General features: G+C 34.9%; 1 protein-coding gene across 2 annotated transcripts in view; it reads left to right on the top strand.

The window, feature by feature from the left end:
* POF1B (POF1B actin binding protein) overlaps positions 1-21,562 on the top strand; it is a 112,698-nt gene that overhangs the window by 25,942 nt on the left and 65,194 nt on the right. For both annotated transcript variants that reach the window (XM_021679196.2, XM_021679117.1), the window contains exons 3-6: positions 1,977-2,051; positions 4,583-4,663; positions 14,333-14,434; positions 19,500-19,682. In XM_021679196.2, the coding sequence (XP_021534871.1) occupies positions 1,977-2,051; positions 4,583-4,663; positions 14,333-14,434; positions 19,500-19,682 (441 nt within the window). The remainder of the gene's footprint in view (positions 1-1,976; positions 2,052-4,582; positions 4,664-14,332; positions 14,435-19,499; positions 19,683-21,562) is intronic.

The following is a 21,562-nucleotide window of genomic DNA, read 5'->3' on the forward strand; positions in this document are numbered from 1 at the left end:
GCGTTTCTATCTCTGGCACCTGACCCCGGGTGGAGTCTCCAAACCCAGCAGTTCCCTGCAGTGCACTCCTGCAGGGCCCCCCCCCGGGGGACGAAGGTGAGTCTCCCGATATCTGCTGCTTGTTGGGTCCCTGCTGGAGGAGCAGGGGCCCAACTGTGCTGCGGATCACGGTTTATGGCAACCCCGAGCTGAGAGCCTGCGCCTGGGCTCCGCCTCTGCAGCCGGCTTCCCTGCTCCGTTTCCTGGGAGCTCTGCCACGCTCAGGCACCCCCGGTCTTTCTGTGACCCCGAGGGTCCTGAGACCACACTGTCCCGGAGGGTTCCACCCCCCCGCTTAGCCACCAGAGTGACATCCCTCAGCGGAGCAGACTTTTAAAAGTTCCGATTTTGTGCTCCGCGGCTCTATCACTTGCCAGAAGCGGCCACCGGAGGCCCCTCCCCCGCCGTCTATCCTCCCGAATATCGCCTCGGATTCACTTCTCCGCACGTCCTACCTTCCAGAAAGTGGTCGCTTTTCTGTTCAGAGAGTTGTTGCTATTCCTTTCTTTGATCTCCTGTTGGGTTTGTAGGTGTTCAGAATGGTTTGATCCCTATCCAGCTGAATTCCTGAGAGGAGACGAAATCCAGATCTCCTACTCCTCTGCCATCTTGCTCTGCCCCCGCAATAGTCTTTTTTTAAGTTTTTATTTTAATTCCAGTTTGTTAACATACAGGGTTATATTAGTTTCATTAGTTTCATATATTAGTACAATATAGTGATTCAACAATTCCATACATCTCCCAGTGCTCATCACAAGCGCACTCCTTAATGCCCATCACCTATTTAACCCATTCCCCCACCTACCTTCCTTCTGGTAACCATTAGTTTGTTCTCTATCGTGAAGAAGCTCTTTCTTGGTTTGTCTCTCCCCCTCTTTGCTCATTTATTTTGTTTCTTACACTTCACATATGAATGAAATCATATGGTACTTGCCTTTCTGTGACTGATTTATTTCACTTAGCATTATACTCTTTAGCTCCATTCATGTTGTTGCAAATGACAAGATTTCATTCTTTTTTTAGTTGAATAATACTCCATTGTGTATATATACCACATCTTCTTTATTCATTCATCAATCAGTGGGCACCTGGGTTGCTTCCAGAGCTTGGTGATTGTAAATAATGCTGCTATAAAAATAAGGGTGCATGTATCTCTTTGAATTAGTATTTTTGTATTTTTTGGATAAATATCCAGTAGTGCAATTGATTGCTGGATCATTGGGTATTTCTATTTTTAACTTTTTGAGGAACCTCCATACTGTTTTCCAGAGTAGCCATACCAGTTTGCATTTCCACCAACAGTGTAAGAGGGTTACCCTTTCTCCACATCCTCGACAACATGTTGTTTCTTGTGTTTTTGATTTTGGTCATTCTGACAAGTGTGAAGTAATATCTCATTGTACTTTTGATTTGCATTTTCAGGGCAGTAGACTCAGTTGAGTTTTCTTTGTTTTTGTTTGTTTGTTTGTTTGTTTTTATTATGTTATGTTAGTCACCATACAGTACATCATTAGTTTTTGATGTAGTGTTCCATGTGCCCTCCTTAATACCCATGGTTAGAAAATTCTTGTATTTTATGTTTTTGTGTTGATAAATTTTGCATCTTGTTAAATTGCAGACATATAATAACATTGGGATGTATATTAGCAGAGATCTCAAAAAGAAAAGAAGGATGTAACCTAGAAGTACAAGAAGAATGTGTTGGTATGAAAGTATTCTAGAAATTAGCTTATCATTAGTTTACTAGCAAAGCTGACAATGGAATTCAGTAATGTGTTCTTTGGATATCATCTAAGAAAACACTAAATAAAGTTCTTCTGACAAACTGGGTTATTATAAAATTAAAGGAAATAATACCTAAAGAAGGTAAGACATTCAAATAACACTGCTTAGTAACCATTTCTGAACACCTCCCCCCCACCTTTTTTTCTCAACAGGAACGCCATTCTCCAACTCTGAAAATATCTACTTGTCCCCCAAGCAGTGTATATATAACCCCAAATATTGAACAGGTAAAAGAAGTTATGGATTAGATTAGATTCTTTTATTTTTATGTAAACCTTGCTCATATGTTTAAGTAATCTTTAAGCCCTCCTAAGGCTTTACACATTTACAAAATGTCAGGAACACAAAACTAGAAAGGGGATTCTCACATATGGTAATCAGCTCAGCCCATTAAAGGAATGTGAAACAAGTGCTGAAACAAATGCTATGAACGGAGATTTTTCAGTTTCATTTTCTATTCAATCTGATTGCTTTTAGTTTGAGTGCAGTTTATTTTTAGTCAAGGATCTCCTAGTAATTATATATATTTTAGGGTCTTGATTTTAGCACAAATAAAGTACTTAGATCTTGGATTGAACAAGGACCTGACTTTGTGAGGGATAGTACTGTAAGTTTACATTCAGAAAGAATAGCTTATAGGGTCAGAACTAGCCCTTCTCAAAGGTACATGATTTGAAATACATGCAAGAATCTAGTTCCCTTAGCATTTACAATTTAATAATCCCACATTTAAGATTACCCTGGAGTCTAGGCATTATATCTCCAAAAGATACCTGTAATAATAATTAAATACCATATTAACAAATATGTGTTTAATGAGCTAGTCACCATTCTTTGAAAAGTGAATCCTAAGAAAAGAAAAGAAAAAATATCCTTAGTTACTACATGGGAGGGGAGTATAAAGGATTTGGGATTTGAAGGCTAGGAGGGAGGAAGATGGTGTTCTAAGAAAGCAGTCCTGCCCAGATGAGGTGCCAGGGTATGAGCTTGAACAGTAAGGAAACAAAGGGACAAAAGCTGGTCTCTAGACTTTGGTAATAAGGAAAAGGTAATCTTATGAAAAACAAATAAGATTATCAAAAGTTTGTCTACCATTTCCCAATTTAACATAGCCTAGAACTAAGTCAGTTAGAGTAATGCATTTGTTTAATTTTTTAAATATTTGTTTAAAATATTTATTTTATAAATATTTTATTATTTTAGAGAGACGGAGAGTAGGAGTGGGTAGGGGACAGGGAGTGGGGGAGAGAGAGAAGCAGACTCCCTGCTGAGCACGGGGTTCTATGTGGGGCTTGATCCCAGGACCCTGAGATCATGACCTGAGCCGAAATCAAGTCAGTCACTTAAGCCACTGAGCCACCCAGACTCCCCTAGGGTCATGCATTTATTTAGCAAACATTTGCTGAATGCTGACTATGTATCAAATATTGTATAAAGATGTATTAGACCCAATTACTATTCTCAAAGAGCTCACAGACTAGCATGAGTCACATACACAGCAAAACATAGGACAGTGGGATAAAGGCTACAACAGAGATAGAAATAGAGCCCTACAGGACCCTCAAGATAGGATTACCCCAGAAAAGTAAGTCCACTTAAATCACAGAGCTATTCACTACATTCAAATCCGGGCAGCAAATTGCATTAGCTGTTATTTTTCATAATGAAGCCTTTAAAATTGGGTTTACCATGTTTTATTTCTGATAATACAAATATGTTTATTGTACAGAATTTTGGAACCATAAAAAATGTAGAGAAGAAGAATAAAAATCACTCATGATTCCTTCCCTTACCCACAGATAGTATTATTAGCATTTTATGTTTTCTTGCATTCAAATAAAGAATTGAGATCATACCATATATGCAGTTTTATATCTTCATTTCTCACTTAACCTTATATAATATTATGAGCTTTTTTCATGTAAATTTGTATTACTAATCAGAATCATTATTTTAGTAGCTATATATTTCAGCCTATGGATGATTATTTAATCTTTCCCCTCTCCATAGGAAAGTGGTCCTATTAGTGTACCTTCATCAGTATTATTATTTAAAATTTTTTTCCAGCTAAAATATAGTACTTTTGTTATGTTCATTTGATTCTTAGTTTGGTTGAATACTTCTTACTGTTTATTAACCATTTGTTTTTCTTCTTTTATAAATGTTCATGCCATTTGCTCATTTCTCTATTAACATGAATTTTTTTCTTATTGAGGTATAAAAACTCTATATTAATGATATTGACTCTTTTTCCATCAAAAGTTTACAAATGACTTTATTCTAGTGTTTTTTTCTCCATTTTAATGTTATTTATGGCCCTCTCCCACCATCACACTGAAGTAGTAAATGTTTAAGTACACACACACACACACACACACAAACACAAATTTTTCTGTGTCACCTTATATTTTTTAAAATATGAGATAATAAATATTAAGCTGTATTTTCTTCTAATATTGTGGGGGCATTACAATGCAATGAATATGTTGAAACTCTCATCAACTATAGCTTGGAATGTGTGATGAATTACCATGAAATGAGTATTTAATAGAAATACCTAGCACAGTGCTGAACACATAAACACATGCTTTCATATATGTTTCTAATACTAAAATTAACTAAAACCACAAATTCATATGTCATCATTTATGCAAATGACTTTTAAAATTTCACTCTGAAAATTGCTCCCTATTATTATTAATGGATTCAAGGTCACCAAGCAACTATAATTATGTGCAGCTTTTATCTTTCTTTACAGGAACTCCGTTCTCCAACAGTGAAAGTCACTGCATATCCACAGACTACTATTAGGAGATACATAGTACAAAATCCTGAACAGGTAAGCTATATCACACAAACTCTTGTCTCAACCTGTAATTCCTTAGAAGTTGATAGCTTAAATGAGAAGTGTGAGTCAGTTACCAGATCCCTAAAATCAGATCATTGGGAGTTTCTTCTGGTTATAAAGTTAATTTCTAATCATTAGTATAAAAAAAAGTCATTTTTTAAATATTATTAAAGATTTTATTTTTTTATTTTTAATTTTTTTAGTGATTCATCAGTTGCATAACACCCAGTGCTCATTACATCAAGTGCCCTCCTTAGTGCCCATCACCCAATTACCCCTTCTACCAGCCCCTTCCCCTCCAGCAACTCTTAGTTTGTTTCTTAGAGTTACAAGTCTTATATGGTTTGCCTCCCTCTCTGTTTTTATCTTATTTTATTTTTCCTTCCTTTCCGCTATGCTCATCTGCTTTGTTTCTTAAATTCCACATATGAGTGAAGTCATATGGTATTTGTCTTTCTCTGACTGATTTCACTTAGCATAGTACACTCTAGCTCCACCCACATCATTGCAAATGGCAAGATTTCACTCTTTTTGATGGCTGAGTAATATTCCATTGCATATATGTACCACATCTTCTTTATCCATTCATCTATCAATGGACTTCTGGGTTCTTTCATAGTTTGGCTATTGTGGACATTGCTGCTATAAACATTGGGGTGCATGTACCCCTTCAAATCACTATTTTAAAAAGTCATTTTTAATTCCAGACAACTATGTGCCCATATATTCTGATTTAGTGATGCAACACTTCCAAGCAGCATGGAAATTCTTAGGTTATAAAATCTTTCTACTTCTATAGCACCACCTTTGTACTACAAAGGATAAGAATTTGCATCCTTTGAACCAAAAGAAAAAGGGACAAAGTTCTTTCAGACTTCACATAAAAGCTATCAGCTGTTAGATCAGGGATTGGAGTCCTTAGTTTATTTAGATTTGCTATTGAGATATGGGCTAGGAAGAAGAAAATGAAAAATCAAAAGTTCATAAGTGTCTCCATGCCTTTATTGCCTATGCTGTGAACTTTTGTGCCTAGCAATGAGCTCTTTTGAAAATTATAGTTATATTTTCTACTAAGATATATAACCTTATATTTTACAAACTAGTATATTATTCTCTATTTCATTTTGAGGAGAAAATTAAGAAAACGTTTTCCCACAGTAAAAAGCCTTCCTCAACACACACAAAACCATCTACAGCCCTTCTTTACGGGCAACAGGAGGTTCTATGGGGTTACAAGGACAAAGTTTCGCAAATAGAAACAGTGTGCCAGAGATAATAATACAGCAATTCTTTGTGTTGCTCTTTATTTTATTTCTCCATGATTGCAGGAAAGAATCCTCCCATCTCGGGGCACCTGGGTGGCTCAGTCGTTGGGCGTCTGCCTTCGGCTCGGGTCGTGATCCCAGGGTCCTGGGATCGAGCCCCGCATCGGGCTCCCTCCTCGGCGGGAAGCCTGCTTCTCCCTCTCCCACTCCCCCTGCTTGTGTTCCCTCTCTCGCTGTCTCTCTCTCTCTCTGTTGAATAAATAAATAAAATCTTTAAAAAAAAAAAAAGAATCCTCCCATCTCTCACAAAATAAAATCAATTATTTGCTTCAGCTGTGGAAAGCAACAGATTAAATTAGGGTAACACATTTGATACTACTCCAGGTGCATGGGTGGGGAGTGCACTGTTTTTCTGTTATCTGTCCTCCTCTCTTCTTTCTTTGTTTATTTTAAAATCATTTTCTCATGTCTCTTCAGCTACAAAGGCAGTTAGTTGTGTATGTGTGCATGTGTGAACATATCTGCTTGCAAGCTCTGTGGTGGGGTTATGATTATTTTGAACATTTGCTTCAGTTTTCACGTACCTATTGTAAATATCAAAAGAGAATGTGATTACAGTAAAGCAGTTGCTTGTGCCTTCTTTTGCAGAATCAAATGTTTAAATAACAAATCTCAAAAGCGTGTTGGGGAAGGGAGACATAAAGAGCTTGGGAGATGAGAATGTGCATTTTTCTATGACATGGCCACTTTCCCCTTTCCCCTTCTTCTTCCCTCTTTCTCCTTTTTCTTTCTTTCACATACAAACTGGGGAATATGTTTACTGGGATGCATATTACACTTGATATCCCTGGCTTTCAAAGAATTAGTTCTTCTAGATAGCACTTTTTTTTTTTCCATAATGTGAGAATTGCTGTGTTTACCTAGGATATATTCACAGAGTAATTTTTAAATATCAAATAATTTGGATTCCAACCCTCTTGGCCAGTGATTCTTATGTGACTTTGGATAAATTCTTAGTCTTAAGTTAATAGAGAAAAGGAAGAATTAATGTTTATTGGATATATGCTCCATGCTAGGAAATTTACATATTTTATCCCATTTAATCCTAAAAAGGTGAGAAAATAGAAGCACAATGAAGTTATTTATTCAATGAAAATTTATCAGTTGTCTACTATGTACCAAAAATTGTTCCAAGAATTGGGGATAAGGTACTGAACAAAACAAAGTCCCAATCTTCTTGAAACTTAAGCTTTTAACTATCTTCAAACCATTCAGTTACAAAGTAACAGAGTGGGAACAGAAACTGAACAATGCCCATATGGAAAGATACATTTGCAAATTAAGGACAATTGAGGATGTAGGTGATTTAGGATCCAGAGACTCATCTACATACCGACTTCCCCCCATCATCCCCTGCGACAGTGTAATACAAAAGCAGAGAAATTAGAAGTATGTATGGAAATACATAACATATTTGTAACACTGAGCCTGCCAGTGTAAAGGCTTATTATTATGGCTGTGTTCAACTGCAAAGAAGCAAATAGTTTCTTAGGGAAAAACCCCAGCAGGGGGTAATGATTATTTTAAAGCTTTTAACTCTTTCTATTATTGGAGGATAAAACAAATATCTGCCCCTATGCTTTGTAAACAAAAATAATCTAACTGGTTTTGCAGAGCGGCTTGAAAATCCTATTTAGATATATTCCCCATTTTATTTATCTAAGTATGTGCATTTTTGTTTGTTCTTTTAAATCCCCCCAGGAGAAGATTCTGGCTTAATTACAATATTTATAACAAGCTGAGCCTCCTAAATGGCACCTTTATCCTCTTTCACCTCCCACCTTATCTAATCTTCCCTTCTCCCTGTAATTAAACTGATCTCAATCTACTTCTCTTATTATGATTTCCTTCTACCTCTGTTCAGCCTTTTTAAAATTTTTGGTTGTTTGTGATCTCCTTTATTCTCCATTTATTGTCATTTTAGTCAAAGCATTTATGCATTCTGGTATATAACTTGACCTAGAAATGAAGAAAATATTTTTGTTCCATCAGTAGATAGAATCCAATTGCTATTAATCAGTTTTATTAATTTTCTAGTTGTGGAGCTCCTGCTATGGGAATGGAACTGTACAGCTTTCATATGGGTGGGGGGAAGGAAACAAGACATGGCTCCCATACAAAAGCGTTTACAGTTTCTCTTGGCAAGGGAAATAAGATATGTCCACAAATAGCTATGTAAAATATATGGTGGGGTGTATGATAGATGACATGAGAAAATTACAGATGAAGTCTTATTGAAGTTCCAGGGGTTGGAGATAACACATTCATTTGGGGGAATCAGAGAAGGATTTATTGTGGTATTTAAGGAATTATTACAGTTAACATTGTTGCCAGCATCATTTTACTAATGAGGAAACTGAAGGTTAAATAAGTGTGACTTGTTCAGGTCTTCTGACTCTAAATCTATTACTGTCTTTTCTGACAGTTATTCTGGGGGTAGTTTTGATAAGATTTGATAACTTATGTTGAATATAGAGTTAAAAGAAGAAGAAAAGTGGGGCACCTGGGTGGCTAGTCAGTTAAGTGGCTGACTCTTGATTTTGGCTCAGGTCATGATCTCAGGATCCTAGGATGGAGCCCCACATCAGGCTCCACTCTCAGTGGGGAGTCTGCTTGAAGATTCTTTCTCTCCTTCTCCCTCTGCCCCTACCCCCGCTCATGCTTTCTCTCTCTCTCTCTCAAATAAATAAAAATAAATCTAAGAAAAAAAAGAAGAAAAAAAGTCAAATATGACCCTAAGCTCAGTTTGAGATACTGAGAGTATGGTAGCCCAATTAAGAAGTGAGGGGGAGCAAAAGTTCATTTGGAAAGGGATAGATCATGAGATCTCTTTGAACCAGTAGTGTTGGAGGTGCATGGAAGGGAAGATGACCACATGGACAGTTAAAAATGACCTGGAGGGGGCACCTGGGTGGCTCACTTGGTTAAGCGGCCAACTTTTGATTTTGGCTCAGGTTATGACCTCAGGGTCCTGGGATTGGGCCCCTGTCAGGCTCCATGCTCAGCAGGGAGTCTGCTTCAGGATTCTCTCTCTCCCTCTCCCTCTGCCCCTCCACCTGCTCATGCTCTCTCTCGAGGAAAAAAAAAAAAAAGTAAATCTTTAAAAAAAAATGACCTTGAGGGGGTGACTAGGTGGCTCAGTTGGTTGAGTGTCTGACTTTTGATCTCAGCTCAGGTCTTGATCTCAGGATCATGAGTTCAAGCCCCACACTGGGCTCCATGCTGGGTGTGGAACTTACTTAATAATAATAATAATAAATAGCCTGGAGAAAGGTCACATTTGAGATAGAGACATGGGAGTTATTCCTTTGAAAGTTGTCATTGTAGCTGTGAGAATGAATGAGAAAACTGATGGGTAATGGAGAGGATTGAGGTACAGAACTTTGTGAAATGCCTAACTTAAGGAAACAGAAAGGAGCCACTTTCATGGGCAGAGGAATTGTCAGAAAGAAATGTGAACACAGAGTAACTGAAGCAAAAGAGAAAGGGGGTGGTCAACTGTCCCAAATAACCAAAAGGCCAAAGAGGATGAGGATGAGGTTTGAGAATAGAGAGTTTGACCATTATGTAATGGTGATATTTGAGAGTTTCCTTATACTTGTGGAATCAAAACCCAGATGTGCAAAGTTAATGGGTGAATAGATCAAGAAATGGAGGAAATAAATGAGGATTACCCTTCTAAGGAGGATATTGGTCAAAAGAAGGAAAGATGGGATAGTAGCTAAGGGAGAAAACAGAATCTTGGAGATCTAAGAGATTTATAGACAGAGGAAAAAGAACCAGTAGTAAGACTAAAGATGCCACAGAGAAAGGGGACAAATGGGACATGATTCTGGAAGAGACAAGAGGGGATAGGATTCCAGGTATAGAGAAGTGACTTCAACATAAAAGGAGGAGTTTTTCTTTCTTGGTAATAAGATGGAAGGAGCAGAAATTGAAGAGAGATTTTTGAGGTAGGGAGGAAAATGAAGGAATCTCATTGAATAGATCTTGGTTTTCTCAAGAAGAAGAAGGAGAATGAGGGAATGTGAGGATAGGGGATTGAGGAAATTGAAAAAAAATTGTAACCACAGTTATAGAGAATTTGATAAACACAACTGTGACCATGAAGTTTAGAGAGGCTCTTAAAGTAAGATAACTTAAAGTTGTACTGAGCCAAATCAGCAAATATTTTCTTAACTTTCTCCAGCAAGGTTTCATGGCCTGGGAACAACAAAGTAGACGCTGGGGATTATGTACTTTGTTAGATGTGAGAACTACTGCCAGAGGTTCTAAAAGTAACAATTAGAATGATAAAATCAGCCATCTTTGAAGACACCTATTAATTTTTAGGGTGGATCTGGCACCAATTCAAATGTACAGATAAAAAAAATAAGCTGCCAAAATAGTAAAGCTGTCTAACAGCTCATTTGTGAAAAATCTAAGACTTCTAATTAAATTTACTTTGCTGATCTGTTTTACTAAGAATGATTTATTCAAATATAGTAAGATTTGGTTTTACCTTTTTAAACATTTTGGAAAAATAATAGTCCTCTAAATTTGGAAGTTTTTTTTTTTTTTCAGTAAGTCATTTAAAATAATAAGTCCAACACACATTTTGGAGAGAATCAACACTGTTAGGACCCAAACCATTTTTCTTCTTAAAAATAATAATGGTTCAGCATTTATAGTGAAAAAAGAGAAATTTTCTTTTGCTAACTTTGTTTTCCCCTGTTAGAAGGTGTTTATATCCTTAGGATAAACATTCATATCATCTCTTTTCATCCAGTCATCTGTTCATTCACTATGGGGTATTCAAGATGGATACAGTCCCTGCCTTCAATAAGCCTATTTTTTTTTTTAAAGATTTTATTTATTTATTTGACAGAGAGATAGACAGAAGAGCACAAGCAGAGGGAGTGGCAGAGGGAGAGGGAGAAGCAGGCTCTGCACTGAGCAGGGAACCCGATGCGGGACTCGATCCCAGGACCCTGAAATCATGACCCAAGCCGAAGGCAGACGCTTAACCATCTGAGCCACCCAGGCGCCCCAATAAGCCTATTTTTGTATATACTTTACCTTGATATCTTAGAATAGTTCTAACAAGGTTCTCATTAAATTTTTAAATGCAGTATGGACTTAAAATATTATATTACTATATTATTAAACACCAAAATCATTTGTACATTAAAATCACAGATTAAAGGTATTTTAAAATACATGATTTTACTTGATATAAAGTATTCTGCATTACTATCTCTGTGATAAGAAAACTAAGCCTCGGAGAAGGTAAATGACTTTCCTACATTTCCACAGCAAGTAGGTGATAGAGGCAGAACTGAATACAGGTTTTATGACTCCAGAATTTTTTTCCATTACACCTTCTTCCACTAATTTTAGTAGTCGGATCCCATGGATCTGTAGTAGTCCGAATCCAATCTGCTTTGGAATTCTCACCTGTTGACATCTGAAGCATTTATACTGTCACTCACCTTTCCACTGCTTTATGAAAATTTTTCTTCTTTTGATTTTTTTTTCATTATTCCCTCCTGTTTCTCATATCTCTTAAGACTTATGTAGTTATGTCTTTGATCTTCACTTGCCTTTTCAGCAATTGCATGATTTTAACAAGATCTTCTAAACATATTATTCTGAAATCTAGAACTAGAACTGTAGCCATGAAATCTCTACTCACCTGTGCGCCGGACATCTATAACTTGAATGCCTTCCGGAACATTTTGATATAAGTCTCTTTGCTAATTATTTGCAATAATTTAACACATATTTAAGGGATAACTATGAACTATATATTTACTAAACGTTATAAGGAATAAAAACATGAATCAGACCTAGGTTTTTACCAGGAGCACATAAAATTCAATGTGTCTCAACTTTTCTTGTTTTTGTTTTTGGCACCATTGGTTATGTAGTAGATTTCTCAGATTTAAGATCTTAGAGTCATCTTTGGAAAGTACTGTCCTTGATGATTTAGGATAATCTCTTTACTGGTCTTCTCACCTCTACTCTTTCCTTTCTCCAGCAAATCTTCCTGAAGTAGATTTATGTTCACCTCACATCCCTATTTAAAAGCATTCAAGGACTTCTCACTGCTTTCAGAACCAAACTTCTGTCTGCCATCTGTGTCCCTTACATATATCTTACACTTCTACAGTCTTGGTTTCATGACTTATTTTGTTTACTTCATTTGTAATACCATTTTCTTCCATCTCCTCATATGCAAAGCCCACCTTAACCTTTTCTCAAATGCCACCTGATCAAAGTAACCTACCTGAGCACTGCCAGATGGAATTCAATTTTTCCTCTTCTGAATTCCATCCCATAAGTTATTTCTCTGAACCTCTTATAGGCACTTGCTTCTTTCTACCTTGTATTATAGATGTTTATGTTCATATATTATCTAGACCAGGGATCAGCAAAATTTTCCTATGAAAGGCAATATAGTAAATATTTTAGGTTTTGCTGTCACCATAGGGTTTTGGTCTTCTTTGTACTTACAGTCCTTTAAAAATCTAAATATCATTCTTAGCTCGAGGACATTATAAAAATAGGCTTTTGGCTATAGTTTGATAAATACTGATCAATATTCAGTCTTCCGGTAATAATCTAAGTGTGATTCATGCCTTATAAAACTGAGCACTGGGTGTTATACGCAACTAATGAATTGTTGAACACTACAACAAAAGCTTATGATGTACTATATATTGGCTAATTGAACATAATAAAAAAAAGAATTTCAAAATAGCAGAGTAAAGTGGAAAATGAGGAAAAGAGATTTGTTTTAGTAAGAAAGTGTAGCCATTTTTTAAAACAGATCATTGATATCTAGTCTACGTTTACATAAATGTGCATATTTCAGTCAAGTCACCTTTTATAATTTTAATCTTTACTATCACCAGTAATATGTAGTAAGCTAAAGTATATTGATATCCGTTATGTTGACATTAAATAGATATGATTACTATATTGTTAGTTTGAAGTTATTGCACTGCTAGATTTATACATAATTGTTAAGTATTAAATATCTCAGTAAAACGCTTAAAAAAACTTAGCAAAGTGTATTGTGCATAGTAAGCTCTTAAACATGTGTTATATGACTGCAAATAACTACCAAAAAGGCTTTTTTTTTTTCACTAAGACAGACAGACACAAAAGAGCTTCCAGAGGAATCTTTCTAAATATATCCACCTTTAGATTTAACAATTCATCAGCTAGCCAAATTTAATCACTTGCATATTTATTTCACCAAAATATTCCAGGAACATTTAGTTAAAGCACCCTTTATTCAATCTTGAATACAAGAAGTATATAGCTTTGGATTTCAGAGTGTTTTGCATTCTCAACAAACAGTGTTTTCATCCAGTTGTTTTTAAGAGTTTTTACAATAGCAGATGACAAAAATGCTAACATATTTTGATTTTGAAATGGTCTTAAACACATTAACTGGTAGCAGCCTTGGTCAATCCCCTTCTATACTGTTCCCCTATATTACAAAAATAAATGAATGCAATTTTTCTTTGTAACAAAACAACCTCAACTCCCTCCATATAAGTAGACTCATATGAAAACAAAAAAAGAAGGGAAAGATATATAGTAATATTGCATTTATTTTAAGCTCTTGATCTGATTCTTATTAGTCTTTCCCTGATCTCTTTCAGATCTTGGACATGTCAATAGCCTTTATTTCATTGGCTGATATCTTTTAAGCACTTGGATAATACTATATCAACTTAGTTGATTATATGGGGATACAGTAGCGCTTAAAGACTCTACTCTGTTCTCAGTATTCAAAACATATGTTGTATAGACAGACTTAGCTTTGATTATAATCACAAGTAAGAATTGCACACTTCAAGGACACCAAAGCTAAGTTCCAGGAAAAAAATATCTTTAATATAGTTTTACCTACTTTAGAGCTCAGTGATGAATTGTTTATTTTGCATTTCTCCAATAATACTTTTGCATAGAAAGAAACCTGCCAGTGAACTCAATTTAAATGAGGTTGACCTCATGCCTGTCTACCTCAGAGGAAACTCCCTGTATCTTGCCTTAAGAACAGGAAAAAAAAATTATCTTTCTCAGCCCCTTCCAATTTCCCCTAAAACACTTTGTTAGGCCTAGTAAAAGGTAGTAGGAGAGATCCAGATTGCTCTGCTTGAGAAAATAGACTATCTTTTTACTATTTCCTTACATCTCTCAAAACCTTATTGGGATGTCATTCCATTCTCCTAATATGCTACTAACTCAGAGTTTATTAGAGACTAGATATTTGCTTAAGTTGAAGTTCCTCTGAAACGGTACCTTTCAAAACAAAACACAGTCATTATTGTCTTTATAGGAACCACTTCCTCCATTCCTAAGAGGAGGCCATTTCTTCCCAGGAAACAATGTTATTTATGAAAAAACAATAAGAAAAGTAGAGAAGCTAAATATGGATCAGGTATGTAAAATTTGTTTTAAAGCTTATTAAGTGTATACTTCTGAATTACCAGTATTTTAATAGAGTTAAGATGACAATTGTCAAGTGCCAAGCAAGGCCACTATGAGTCATAATAATACCTTATTATGTCTACAGCCCTTCATATCATCCTTAACACTTTCATATTTATTCTCCCATGTGAAGTATTATTGTCCCTTTTTTACTGAAAGGGAAACTGAAGTAAAAATATGTCAAGTCACCTAGAAAATTAATGGTGGAAACTGAATTTAATACAGATATCCCAGTGCTTCGTACATTTCTTTTAAACTGGCCTCACACAAATTATAATTTAAAGCATTATAACTTTGCCTTAATTATGGAATTTGAGAAACAAAACAGATGAACATAGGGAAAGGGGGGGAAAAGAGAGGGAGACAAACCATAAAAGACTCTTAACTACAGAGAACAAACTGAAGATTGATGGAGGGGAGGTGGGCAGGGGATGGGCTAAATGGGTGATGGGTATTAAGGAGGGCACTTGTGATGAACTTTGGATGTTATATGTAAGTGATGAATCACTAAATTCTACTCCTGAAGCCAATATTATATTATACGTTAACTAACTAGAATTTAAACAAAAACTTGAAAAAAAGTAAAAAAAATATATAAAACGAATTTTCAAATGAACGGTGTGTATGAGCAGGTATGTAAAATACTATATACTGTAAAAGTCTAGAAAACTATAGTTCAAGTCACATTTTAAAAATTTCATTAAATTCAGCTGAGAGACCAAGTACAACATTCAAAACTGTAGCAGGGCAATGGTAATTCCATAGCATGTAGAGCTACCAGACCTACAATCAGGGTTGTTACTGTAGCCAGCAGAAGTTTCACATTGATCTCAGTGGATACAAGCATGTCCAGCCCAAACAAAGCCTAGGACTTATCTCTTGAACATTCTTGAAGTAGGATAGTGTATTAGTTTCTTAGGACTACTGTAACAAAGTATCACAATCTTGGTGGCTTAAAAGAACACACTTTTATTGTCTCACAGTTCTGTAGGCCAGAAGTATGAAATCATGATGTTGGCAGGGCCATGCTCCCTTTGAAGCCTTTAGGGAAAGACCTCTTCTATGACTATCTCCTAATTTCTTATGGTCTCAGGTGTTCCTTGGTTTGTAGATGCATAACTTTTATCCTTTATCTTCACATGGCATCCTTCCTGTATGTCTTCATATCATCTTCCTTCTGTGCATGTCTGTCTGTGTCCAAATTTTCCCTTTTTATGAGGACACCAGTCATATTTGATTAGGACTCATCCTAATGACCTCATTTTAACTTCTTACTTCTAGAAAGGCCTTGTTTCAAGAAAAAAAAAAAGAAGGAGCAGCCCCTGTTTCTAAACAAGGTCACATTCTGAGGTACTAAGGATTAGGACTCTAACATATGCTTTTTGTTGGGGGGACACAATTTAACCTATAACAGGCAGTTAAATAATATCAAATGAATTTTTATCACAAAATCATTTTTCTCATATACAAATGAAACATTAAAATATACTAAATTCTTTTTAATTTTCTTGGCATGAGAACACATCTTATTTTTATGAACATTTATGGGCAGTTGTTATCCGATTCATAGGAACTAATACATTATTACTTATTTGATGCCCATTAAAAATAAAATAGTGTAAACTCTCAGAATTATAAAAATCCAAACCTTTAAGACTCTGGTCTGCTTAGAAAGTTGGATATATTAGAGAGTTTGGTATGTATTGAACACATATCTTTCAGAAGAACAATAGAATATTTCTGGATATTATGATACCAAATAGAAAAATTTTATCAAATATGTCAGTTCTTCAAGGGGCATTTTCCTCAAGCTATCAAATTATAACATCTGTCCTTTGTCCGACTGGACTGACCAAACAATAAGTTTGACACATTTTAAAGAAATGTTTGAGACACATCATTTCATGCTCTTCTAATTTCTCGTCTCAAAAAGGATACTTTTCTAAGTCTTCATTCCTAGAGGAAAAGACTGAATATCCTGTACATTATTATTGCTATACATATGGAACAATTAAAGAACTCCTTTAAAAGAACACTACAGTTACTTACTATTAATTTGAATATTTACCTTTTTACATCCACTTTTTTTATTAGTGACTTAAATGATTTGGGAGTTTGGGGACTGCCATGAGAGATTACCCAAGGTAAAAGGAACCATGCATATGGAACAAACTATAACTGCCTTGACCTAGTTGAGTTTCCTCAGTGATAGAGATGCAGTAGGACAAGCTCGATAAAGCTAAGTCTGGATGAAATGGTTAATGTTACATGAGACTAGTTCAAATAGGACTAGCTCTTAGGAGATAAGACCTGCCTAAAAAAGAGGTCTTTGTCATGAAAAGGTGGTAAGTTGGTGCCAGTTGCAAGATAATTATGTAGTTCATATGAACTGTACTCTGTATATATTTTTTCTCTATCAAAGAAGACAAAATATATGATAAATCATAAATGTTTGATCTTTTGTACATTAAAAATCCAGCTTGTGGTACACTTCAAAAATATGAGTAATGTATGAATAGCATGCTTTAAAACAATAATTTTAGTAGTCAGGTGTGAGAATTGAAGCTGAAAATCTGCTAAGACTTCAGTGATACTAATGAGTGATTCAGTGGCCAGAAAGGCTCAAGGAAACCACAAGACACCCCAGATGGAGAGACTGTCAGCATTCTATTCAAGAGTCAACTGATATATTAATAAAGGAAGATGATTGAGAAATGAGTTTTGTTTATTGTCCTATATTGATATGTCCTCTAAAGTGTTTCCTAACTTGCTTTTTAAAGAACACATTAATTTTTTTTTTTTTTTAAGGAGGAATTCTATTTCAGTACTGTACAAGTTCCCTGCTGGGTGAAGGTTTTCTCAGCCTGTCACTCTGACTTTATTCTAATCCAGTGTATGAAGGTATTTTGTAACATAAAAGAACAGAAATACATTCACCCCTACAATTTGTACATAAGTGGCTGATAGTACACAGTCTGACTTCTAAACTGTAGAGATCTTAGTGCTAGCATGTAAAGTGAGTCATATTTGAAAAGATCCTGGAGAAAATGATTCTAAGAACAGATTCTATGACCTTTATTATCAATTACTACCAAGGTAGTTTTTATTTGTAAAATATGTTTCTTTATGTATTTTTCTTTCTTTCAAAATAATTTTTTATACTTAAAAAGATAATTTGTATACATATTAAAAATTCCAAAGCATAAAAATAATAAAAGGTACAAAAAGAATATAAAAAGAGAATAAAAATATATACAGTGGTTAAAAAAAAAAAAAAGCCTCTCTATCCTAACCTTCTTGTCTCTCAGTTCCTTTTCCCAGGGGCGGTCACCCTTAAAAGATTTTTGCTCTATGCATTTAAAAGAAGTTGTGTATATTTGTAAATATACACATATGTATATTTTAAAAAATGTTATACCAAAGGAAGCATAGTATATTCCTTCTTATGCATCTTGCTTTTTTCATTTAATATATATAGTTTGAAAATTATTCCACATTAAAAAAATATAAAATTTGAAGTGTTTTCCTTTATTAATGCAGGCCAACTTTCCACTGTCAAAAGGAAATAGAGCATTGAATTTATACTTCCAAAGCTAAATGTATGTGCATGAATGTAGCATTCTGATTCAAAATAGAGAATGTTTTGTCTTTGAAAACTGGCTTTCAGATGCTTTTTATCAAAGTAGAATAATAACAAAATAATATAGGAAATTGAAGTATTTCTGAAATCCTCAAAACTGAAACAACCTGATATCCTTTCTTACTCTGTGCCCTATATTTTACCAGAAAAAAAATCCATGACAAATAAATAAGCAGATAGTAAAGATTTAGTTTAAAAACAACAAGTTCCAGACTATTTTGAGGACAGTAAAAATTCAGCCTTATGTTCTGAAAGAACTCTGAGCTAGAAATCAGGAATTCCAATCCCAATTTTTCCAAGAATTAATCATGTCATTATGAGTAAAACATCTTACTTCTCTGGACCTCAGGGGTTTTTTTCCACCTGCAAAATTAGTGGGGTGGGGCGCCTGGGTGGCTCAGTCGTTAAGCGGCTGCCTTCGGCTCAGGTCATGATCCCAGAGTCCTGGGATCGAGCCCACATGGGGCTCCCCGCTTGGCGGGAAGCCTGCTTCTCCCTCTCCCACTCCCCCTGCTTGTGTTCCTGCTCTCGCTGTCTCTGTTTCTGTCAAATAAATAAATAAAATCTTTAAAGAAAAATTAGTGGGATGGATGATGATTAAGTTTATGATGACAATGATAATGAAATAATATGATAATAATAAATGTTTATTAGCCACCTACTTTGTACTAGGCACTTTATAAACACTAGTTTATTTATTCCTCATAACAACCCAATGAGACACATATTATCTCCATTTTTGAAAATGAGTAAACTGAGGCTCATAAAGATTGCATAGTTCCCCAAGATCACAGAGTAAGTGGTAGAATCAGTTAGAATCCCCGTTTTCTAGATCTGAATCTTTAGTTACTGTTTTCCAATCTTTTAATTTGTGCTTGATTTTCATAAGCATAAGAATTTTGTCTGCCCCCACTGTGATTCTAATATGCTTCCTGATATTGAAAATCACTGCATTATATTATTTTCTATTTTTATATCCATCTACATCTTCAGTATGATAGTATTATTATAAAATTCGATGCTGAAGTGCTCGTTGAATCATCAAAGAGTAATTAATATTAATATTCATTATAGTTTTACTGTTAAGTATAACTGGAATATTAATTTAATCAGAACATGCAATTCTCTGGCCAATTTAGGTAAGTATTTGGATGGTCACAGCCACCTGATCAAACAAAAATAGAATTCAATACAATTTCTCCCGATGAAATAATTTGAAAAAAAAATAATATATCATATATTAAAACTACAAATTTTAGGGATTGAATTACCTTGTGAAAGAATGCATTAAACTTTTAAAAATGCATTCATTGGGCTTTTCTCAATTAGTAATTTTTATTCTCACAGGCTATTTTGACATGTATGTGTGTTTTAGGAATGCTATCCACAGGTCCAATGTCATCATCACATTGTCCAACAGCCCCAGATCATCCACTCTCCACACTGTCAACAATCCCATTCTAGCCAACAAATCGAAACCATCACAGGAAGTGATTCGATTTCTACAAACACTGGAAAAGAACTGTGCCATGGGGGATCAAGCCATATGCATGATCAGGTAAGATCAATTGGCTGATTCCTTATAAAACTGAAATAACACTCTTAAACCCTTCTCACACCACTGTATAGGCACCCACATTGAATTTTCAACAAAATATTGAGGTATTTGTGTTTTGTTTGTGGCATTTTTAAAACAAAATTTTCTATTTCCTGTCAGAAGACAAAATAATTCAGGTCTATTAATGCATTAAATCTATGAGGGAAGTTATAAACTGATTAATGAATACCTAATTTCTAGCTGATCCTCAGTTCTAAAAGGGTTCAATGGTTGTGCAACATTAAATATTTTCATGAGGCATGGTATTTAAATGGACAATGAATTGGAAAGGATATTAGCTAAGGATTAAAATGGTCACATTTCACAAACTGGCAATTACTTCCTATATGTATTCTATGAAAATATGCTATATTAACGCAAGTCAGAAAATGCATACATTTTACTGTATATTACATCAACAAAATAGAAACTAAAACTTGGTTGCTAAGGAGAAATCCCTTGGGATACAATCATCAGTGACTAACATATTCTGAAGACTGGAATTTTGGAAACAACTGTTATACAAGTGTTAAAGGAAAAAAATATTTTCTTGTATCTTGGTAAAACTAACAACAATAACTGAAACAGTGGGGAATCAATCACCATTTGTATTTTTTCAGGTCTTTTTTCCCAGTAAGGAATAACTTGCTCAAATTGACCTCTTTCATAGGCAGCTCTTACTAAAAGATAGAAGGAAAAGAATAAGAAAAAATAAAGAAGGAGCCTGCACACATAAGAATTTTGATTGTTTTATAGTAAATATGCATAAGATTATTTCTAAGGACTGAAACTTTGAAATATGTACTTTGGCCATATTGGTCAAAAATAACCATAAAAGATTTAAGATCCATATTTTTCCACCCTAAAAAAAACTAAAATTATATTTTCTTTGAATTTCACGTATGGAAATATTGTCATCTGGATTACTCTAAAACATGGTACAGATGGTGTTGAACTTCTTACATTAAATGGATTGGTAATAATGATTAAAAATATTTTATTAAGTTAAATCATTTGAAATTGTCATTTTTGTAGGTCAATGTTGGTCAAATAGCAATGATTTCATACAGTTTAGTCTAATTCTTTGCTCTGGTTTCCTCATCATAAAATAGAGATTTATCACTCATAAGTTACTTGCAAAAGTTTGCACAGCTAGCATGTGGAAAAGCCAAGACAGAGAGATGTAGGGAGTCCTTTATCAATAGTGTAAACATAAATAGAGCACTGGACTAAGAGCCTGCCAGAGGAGGGGTACTGGTGACATAACAGAAAGTGGACCAGCTTCAGAGAAAGAAGAACTGGGTTCCAGTCCCAGGTTCTGTACCTTTCAAGCTATGTATTTTTAATTAATACTAAATCTCTCAGAAACATCCTCATCCATAAAATTTAGGTAGTAATGTCTACCTCACAGAATTGATATAAAGTCTAAATAAAAACATATGTTGAAAGTGCTTTATAAACTATAAAGTCTGCAACATAAAAAAAAAATCCACAGAGAAGATTTTCAGAGATTCTTAGAAGCTATTTCAAGTGTAAAACTTAAGCTAGAATAATAACAGTAAGAATGGAATGAAGGACATTTATCAGAGATGGAAATAATATCACAGGATTAAGAATCTTGTCCAGTGGCAATGGTGATGCTATGATATTCTTTCACTAGCTTAGTACAACTAATAGTATATTTGACTGGACTAGATATTGTGTATTTTGAAAATGGGAAGAGTTGAATAACTAATATATTATTTTTTATTTTATATTTATGCTTCAGTTTGAGATTCTGATGTAGCTTTGTTAAATATTGGAGGGTTTTTGTATAGATTAAATTTTTCTGGGTTTTCTGC

Source organism: Neomonachus schauinslandi, chromosome X, assembly GCF_002201575.2.
Source record: "Neomonachus schauinslandi chromosome X, ASM220157v2, whole genome shotgun sequence".
NCBI lineage: Eukaryota > Metazoa > Chordata > Mammalia > Carnivora > Phocidae > Neomonachus > Neomonachus schauinslandi.